The sequence below is a fragment of the Mus musculus genome, chromosome Y, assembly GCF_000001635.26.
Source record: "Mus musculus strain C57BL/6J chromosome Y, GRCm38.p6 C57BL/6J".
Lineage (NCBI taxonomy): Eukaryota > Metazoa > Chordata > Mammalia > Rodentia > Muridae > Mus > Mus musculus.
In genome coordinates, this window is record NC_000087.7 from 68,457,523 (window position 1) to 68,465,796 (window position 8,274).

The 8,274-nt window shown below is 36.0% G+C and overlaps 1 protein-coding gene across 1 annotated transcript; it reads left to right on the forward strand.

The window, feature by feature from the left end:
* The first annotated feature begins 7,345 nt into the window (after positions 1-7,345).
* Positions 7,346-8,029, forward strand: Gm21127 (predicted gene, 21127). The gene has a single exon (XM_017318741.2). The coding sequence runs from the start codon at positions 7,346-7,348 to the stop codon at positions 8,027-8,029; it is 684 nt and encodes a 227-aa protein (XP_017174230.1).
* The last annotated feature ends 245 nt before the right edge of the window (positions 8,030-8,274 follow it).

Genomic DNA, 8,274 nt, shown 5'->3' on the forward strand with positions numbered 1-8,274 from the left:
GTAGAGTTGGGAGAGGATATATAGACTGGAGAGATAAAATGGGAAGCATGGTGATCCTTGGATTGCCTGTGCCATATACCTTTGCAGTTGTGGTAATAGATTCAGTGCAGATTGACACTATGAGCACTACCCTAGCACACAGTACAGTGCTTTCTTTTCTTTTTCCGGGCTTTTGCCTGTGACAGGGAATGTAGCTTGGATACTACTGGGTATTGTGTGGAAGATAACAATCATTGGATCAGTTCAAAGCTTTGGGAGCTGCCAGTTAATAGGCTAAGCTTCAGACTACATCCTACCAATGGATAAATAGGGTCCAGTCTAGATGAATTTCTGGATCCCCAGGATACATGAATAGCATGCAGTATTCTAGAGTAGTATCCAGCTTAATGATACTTCTGTTGCTCTTGTGTCTTTCCCTCTTCTGTATCCCACAAGTTCATTCCGCTTTCTTGGCATGACTCACAAATGAGCCTTTGTGTATTATCCTGTGGTATATGAGAGGAGTTGTCTGAATAGAGATGAAATATTGAGTCATGGCAAACACAACTGTGGAAATGGAAACCATCCAGGGGCAAATGTTGTAAAATTAACATAGTCTGTGAAAGAAAAATGCTTTTGCTTTCAGAAGGAGAGTGAATGGAGTTTTTCACTAAGCTGGAAGGGGGCTAATAAAGACCCTTTTTAACTGGAGAATTTAATATGAATTAACCAAAACCCAGGTGCAATTATTCTTACAGGAGAGAACTGGATAGATGGGTAGAGTTTGGCTAGTATAAGATACTTGATTTAATGACTTTTGAGGTCCTTTTTCGAAATCATGATCAATAAATTCTGCCCTCTGTGACATATCTACTATATTTGTTTGAAAAATGAATAAACTGGGATACATAGATATAGCTTTATAGTATAGTTCTTGAACTTTCATGATGTGACAATTAAATCTGTATGATCAGGACATATTTAGAGCTCTGCATTAGGCACACATAATCTATAGCTCCTGGGGACATACACGCAAATGAACAAACATGACTTTATAGTGTTTCTTGTTTTCAGAATGGAATACATTTTATAAATAATCTAAAAGCAATAGGTTCAGTTTCTATGTTCTTAGAGACAGAACCTTAAAGACCCTAAAAACTCTAAAAAATAAAAAAGAAAAAAGAAGAGAAAAGAAAATAAACTTGAAGCTTTAAATAAACAATAAAAACCCTAAAACAAACAAACAAACAAAAATAAACCATAAAATTTTTGAAAAAATAAAACTAAAAGAACCTAAAACCCTAAAGAAAAACAATCAAACAAAAAAAATCAACAAAAAAATTCTAGATCTCTACAAAGACCCAAAAAACCATAAAATAATTACCACAAACAAACAAACAAGGAAAGAACAATAGCCACACTAAGCCTTAAAAAAAAATCTTGCCAAATACACTGAGAACAACCCTAAAATCATTTAAAAACCGTAAAAAAAACCCTAAAACAATAAAGCAAAACCTAAAACCCTAAAAAACCCTAAAATTATTAAACAAACACTAAATGACCCAAAAAAGCTATTTTTTAAATTCTTAATTAACATTTTTAAAACCCTAAAATTCTATAAATAAGAAAACACAAGAACTCTAAAAAGACCCTAAAAAAATTATAAAACCCTAAAAAAAAAAATCCAAAAACTCTACAAGTCTAGATCCCTAATGAGACAATAAAAAAGCAATTAAAAAAAAAAAAGAAAATGAAAAGATACAAAACCACCACCCCAACAACTACAAATTCTTCTGCCTTAAAAAATCGCCAAAAACACTGGAAAAGAAAATCATTTTCCAAACCTTATTAAAAAAAATGCTTAAAACAATTTTTAAAAATTCCTTAATTAAATTAAAAAACAAAACAAAACTAAAAAATAAAGAAATACCCTAAAATTCTTTTTTTTTCTTATAAAAGAAAACATTTATTTGGGGGCTTGCTCACAGTTTGAAAGGGTTAGTCCATTATCATCATGGTGGGAAGCAGACAGGCATGGTGGCGGAGAGGTAGCTGAGAGCTTCGAATCCTGATCTGAAAGCAGCCAGGAGAGAGAGTGAGGGGGAGAGACAGAGAGAGACAGAGAGAGAGAGTGAGACAGAGAGAGAGAGAGAGAGAGAGAGAGAGAGACAGAGAGAGAGAGACAGAGAGAAACAGAGACAGAGACAGAGACAGAGACAGAGACATAGTTTCAAAGTCCTGGTATGGACTTTGAAACCTTAAAGATCACTCCTTACTAGGAGTGATCACACCTGTTCCAACAAGGCCACACCTCCTAATCCTTCCCAAACACTTCCATTAACCAGGGAATCAAGCAGTCAAGCATATAAGCCTACGTGAGGTTGTCTTATTCAGACCAAGACACTCATTAAACCTTGTAACAAAGCCAAGTTGAAAAGCAGTACTGTACAAGTGTTATGAGAAAAGTTGCTGGGACCAGGCTTACATTGCAATGCAGTGACCTGGCAACTCACTCAACAACAGTAAAAAGACCCACAAGAACTGTAAAACCCTAAAAAAAGTTCCTTTAAAAAGTTCTAAAAACACATCAAAACTCTGAAACTCAAAATAAAATCCTTGAAAACCCGCTTAAAAAAGCAAAACAAAAAAACAAACATACAAACAAACAAACAACAACAACAAAAAACCTACAATACCCTGAAACCCTAAGTAAAATCCTGAGACTATAAAATCAATCCTACCCTCCCCCAAAATACCTACAAAACCCTGAAACATTAACTAAAATCCTAAGATAAAAAATAATCCTAAGCCTATAAAAAAAAAGCAAACACACACACAAGAAAACAAAAAACCCTTACAAAATCCTAAAACCCTATAAAACACTAAAAGTATAAAAAGAAACAAAAACAAAACAAAACACAACAACAAGAAGAACAAAATCACACAAAAAACTACAATTATCCTAAAATTATTTATAAACACTAAAAAGCCCTAAAACCCTGAAATACCTTAAATAAATAAATAAATAAATGAATAAATAAATAAATAAATAAAATAAAAATAAACCTCAACCCTACCCAAAACAAACAAACAAACAAGCAAACAAAAAACTTATAAGGAAAAAAAACCTACCAAATTTAAAACCATTAAAACCCTAAAACTCTAAATAACACAAAGGGCTTTACCCTCCCGCACAACCCCCCCTCTAAAAAAAAAAAAAAACTGAAAACTGTAAAATACTAAAAAGCCCGAAAAAAGCCTAAAACATTAGAAAAAGTAAATCAGAAGAAAAAAAAATCTAGAATCTTTAAACAAATACTGAAATAGTCCTAAAATACAAAAAAAAAAAAAGAAAAAGAAAAAAAAAGAAAAAGAAGAGAAAAATAAAATTCTGAAAACACACCTATTAGCTAGGCAGTCATTCAACTTACAGAGTTTAGCCTGCTTCTGAGTGCTGGTATTAAAGGGGAATAAAACTATACTTGACTCCTTTTTGTTTGTATAATTGTTTTCTAAAATATTTTTTTTTCTCTGTGGGTGAGTATATGTGTGTGTGCGTGTGTGTGTGTCTGTGTGTGTGTGTGTTGTCCAAAGAGGTCATCAGATCGTCTAGAACTAGAATTGCAGGTGGTTGTGAACAACCATGTGGGTGTTAGAAATTGAACCCTGGTCCTGTGCAAAAGCAATCAGTGGGCCTAAGCAGTGAGCTATCTCCTCAGTCCTTTCTGCTTGCTCTAATCTCTACTTCACTATTCATCTTGCCTAAATATGTCTTTATTCCTACTTCTTCTGTCTGTTTTTATGTGATGAATTCTTGTTTGCTTTTCTCTTGTTTCTCCAATTACAGCACCAAGATTCTTCATTTCCTTTTGTTTTGGAAGATTCTCAAGGAATCTTAAATCCAGACTTTAGGGCAGTTATTTAAAATTCACACCTGGGGATTAATCTTCAGAAAATTATTTTTGGGAAAAACATGTGATTATTTCAACATCTATAGTAGTGTGGGGGCATTATTCTCCCTACGTCATGTACACTTAAGATCTTTAGATACCTCCTTCCCTGTGATAGCCTTGCAGCTCACTGAGTGACATGTGCATTTGATGATAAATGATACACAAACTTTGAAGCACCTTGCCATATCCTGTCACCCATATCATGTTCAACATAGCAAGAACCACAAGTGAGTTGAAAAATACAAATATATTTTTTAGTGTCTTGAAGCTATAATCCCCAAATTAATCAAAATATTATTTGGACTCTGTTACTTTATACCAGTGTTTTTTTTAAGTGTACAAGTCGCAGGCCTTTTCTGTGACCCTTTGCACAGGTTTACAGTGTCCTTTTACCATCTTCATCCTCCCCACTATCCTCCATTGCTATCAGATCTCCCCCCTCCTGCTGCGCTTACTCTTCCAAAATACCTCCTATTTTTTAATGTCCCTTATTAAATTTATATTTTTACAATAGTCATTTTGAGTTTTACTTGTCTAACCTAATATATAGTATTTAACCATTCCATCCATTTTTTTGAAAACAAAGCGCTGCACTAATACACATAGATGAGAAATATATTTATCTCTCTCTCTCTCTCTCTCTCTCTCTCTCTCTCTCTCTCTCTCTCTCTCTCCTTCTGTCTCTCATTTTTAAGGCATTCATCCAGTAGTTGACATCTTAAATCACTCCATAGCATGTATGTTTCATACAGTGAGTCAATCAATATTGATGATATCGATATGTAGTTGTCCTTCTTAGATTTTTTTTTTTTGTGAACTTAAATCAACCTGGGAAGATAGAATCTCAGATAAAGATCCTCCATCACATTGGCCTGTGGCCACACCTTAAGGAATGATTTTTTTTTTTGATGACTGTTGTTGAAGGATCTAGCTCTCTATGGATAGTGTCATATCCTATGAAGATGATGTACAGGGTACGGTGGGGACCGTGGAAGGTACTGAAAAGGATTTTTTTTGAAGAACTGAAGATCTATGTGCCATGAACAATTAAAGTGTCCTCTAATTTGTAAGTAAATTTTATACATACCTGTGTCCAGTATTCTGTCTACACATATTTCAAAAGTAAAATTACCTCATCTATTTCATCCTGTTTTACTGCATTTAATCTATGAAATTACTTATAATCAGAAGTGCTGATAAATTTTAAAAACCTTTAAAATATGACTGGGAGATATCAGGTTTTTTTTTTAATTTTATCACAACTTTGTAAGCATGCCCAAGATCTATGTTGTCCTCTTACTTTCCAAAGAATCCATAATTCATGATTGCCATTGGTTTCAATACATGTCATTTAACCCTGTCAAATTCCAGGTTTGTTTGCATAAAAATAGTCCTCCTCTAACTGTGGGTTTTCATAAAGTGAAAATTGGTGTGCTATCCAGTGTGCTGCCTCAAAGAATCTGGCAATATTTATGATAAGAAGCACAGCTTAAAGATAACCAAGGGAAAGGTTGGAACATGAAAAATAACCACCATGGATGTTGTCAAGTCAGAAACCGAAGACTTTCTCAGAACGAAAATAAAAACAAAAATGAAACAAAACAAAACACAAACCAAACAAATAAATAAAAATTCAACAACCAAACAATAAAAACCATGCAAGGGTGTAATTCTTTGGCAGAATATTACTCAGATCATCAGGCCTTTCAGTTGGGATTTCATTTATTATTTCTAGGAGGCCATATGAAAAGGTAAATTCGAGATGCTGAATGTTTCTGAGTGTAACTAGGGAAGGAACCAGCCTGAGAGGGGTTCTATGATGTAAGCTGAACTAGGGTGATGTCACAGAGCACTGGCTGGAGGTTGCGCATCTATTCCACTTGGAGGCGCTAGAATCCATTCAAGGTGAGTTCACTATCTTCACAGTGGTGTGTCAAAGCCAGGTCATTTTTTCCCACAGGCTTTTGGTGCCTGGTCTCTATCAGGAGATCTTGACGACTAGGATATTTTTCTATGGGTAAGTACATTTATGAAGTAATTGGGACCCTCATAGCTACAGAAAGCTAAAAATTTTCTCTCCTACAGTGAGTTACTGTACATTCTACTTTCCCCATGTTTATTAGCAAGGGAGATGAATGGTCTAGGTTAGTTTATCTCCTGAATTTATTATCCTTGCTAACCATATCTAGATCACAATTCCACTAAAATGCCAAAGCTCCTGTTTGTCCATGTGCATGTTAGAAGTTATTAGTTCTAAAAGGCTGATATTGCCTCGACTTTTTGAGTTGTTCTTGAGTTCAGTGATGCAATGGCTTAATCGAATAATTCTGAAGCTGGGTCATGAGAAACAATAAAGAAGGACAGTGGTGTGCTGTGTCCCTGGGGGGATATTTGTGAATGCAAGAACTTAGCTCAGAGCTTACACGTACAAGAGAATCATGGTGACCCCTCTGGCCTTTTTTTTTTTTCTCTTCTTCTTGATCATTGGGGGTAATTGTCATAGCACCACCTAAATTGACATAGAAATTCAAGGAGAGGATCCTCATCAGAGACAAATTTACTCAGGTCTGAAGAAATAAATGTTGATCTGAGTATGTTATTCTGAGCTCTAGAGAATTACTTGTTAATTACACTATTTTTATTTCCTTGTTTCCCTTGTTTCTTTGTTTCTTTGTTTGTTTGTTTGCTTGCTTGGTTAATTTTATTTGAGTTTCTGTATGTTTAGATTTGGCTGTCAGGAAACTCACTGTGTAGACCAGACTAGTCTTTCTCTCACTAAGGTCTGCCTCACTCTGCCTCTTGAGTACTATGATTAAAGTTATGGGTCACTACCACTTCCTATTAACTTCTCCATTTGATTGTTTGGTTTGTTATTTTTTGTTTGTATTTCTGTTTTGTTTGTTTTTCGTTTGATTTTCGTTTGTTTTCTTTTACTTGATGTTGTTGTTGTTGTTTTTGTTGTTGAGACAGGGTTCCTCTCTATAGCACTGACTGCCCTGGAACTCACTTTTTAGACCAGGCTGGTCTCTAATTTAGAAATCTGCCTGTCCTTGCCTTCTGAGTTCTGGGATTAAATGCGTGTACCACCATGGCTGACTTATTAACTTCTTATTTTTATAAAATTAATTTTAGGAGCTCAAAACTGTTTAGCATAATCTTCTTCACCTGCTCAGAAGTTCTCTTAGAGAAGAGTCTTGGTCCAGCATTCACTCCCAACCCATAACCATTGCCCATCAGGAATTCATATATATGATAGAGGCAACAGCATTGTGTCTGGTTTAAACGGGCAAGATCTTCAGTCCCAGGCAATGAGCAAGTATGATATTTGACGGGAATGGAAGCCACAAGACAGTGTGATCTAGCACAACAGGTCTACAGCCAGGTAGAAGACAATACATCTGAAGAGTCTGAGCATGACATCACTCAAGAAGAAGAGTAGGAGGAAGCCTTCTTCCCAGGCCCTGGGGAATATTGTTGGCTGCAGAATTTCTCACGGGTGGAAGGAAGGTAATGAGCCTGTCACCCATTGGAAGGCCATCATTCTAGGTCAACTGCCAACAAACCCTTCTCTTTATTTGGTGAAGTATGACGGAATTGACAGTGTCTACGGACAGGAGCTCCACAGCGATGAGAGGATTTTAAATCTTAAGGTCTTGCCTCACAAAGTAGTTTTTCCTCAGGTGAGGGATGTCCACCTCGCAGGCGCACTGGTTGGCAGAGAGGTACAACACAAATTTGAGGGGAAAGATGGCTCTGAGGACAACTGGAGTGGGATGGTGCTAGCCCAGGTGCCATTCTTACAGGACTATTTTTACATTTCCTACAAGAAGGATCCGGTCCTCTACGTCTATCAGCTCCTGGATGACTACAAGGAAGGTAACCTCCACATCATTCCAGAGACCCCTCTGGCTGAGGCGAGATCAGGTGATGACAATGACTTCTTAATAGGTTCCTGGGTGCAGTACACCAGAGATGATGGATCCAAAAAGTTTGGAAAGGTTGTTTACAAAGTTCTAGCCAATCCTACTGTGTACTTTATCAAATTTCTCGGTGACCTCCATATCTATGTCTATACTCTGGTGTCAAATATCACTTAAATTGAAAAAAAATCACAAAGTACAGAAATGTAAACTTATAAGATTGAAAAAAAATGTTTGTTTTCCTGTGTTGGGTACCTATGGGTCTTTGACAACCTCAGTATCTTTGTCAATAAAATTTGTTTTGTTCTAAAAATTAATACGTGTGACATGACATGCTTTTAGTGAACACTTTGTTGGAAGAGATGGACTATGGTAGAAAGAACATCAAAGGAAGATGAAAGTTGCAACGCAGGCTGTGAACA

Coding starts and splice junctions, on each gene's coding strand:
- Gm21127 (XM_017318741.2), top strand. CDS start 7,346: ATGACATCACTCAAGAAGAAGAGTAGGAGGAAGCCTTCTTCCCAGGCC.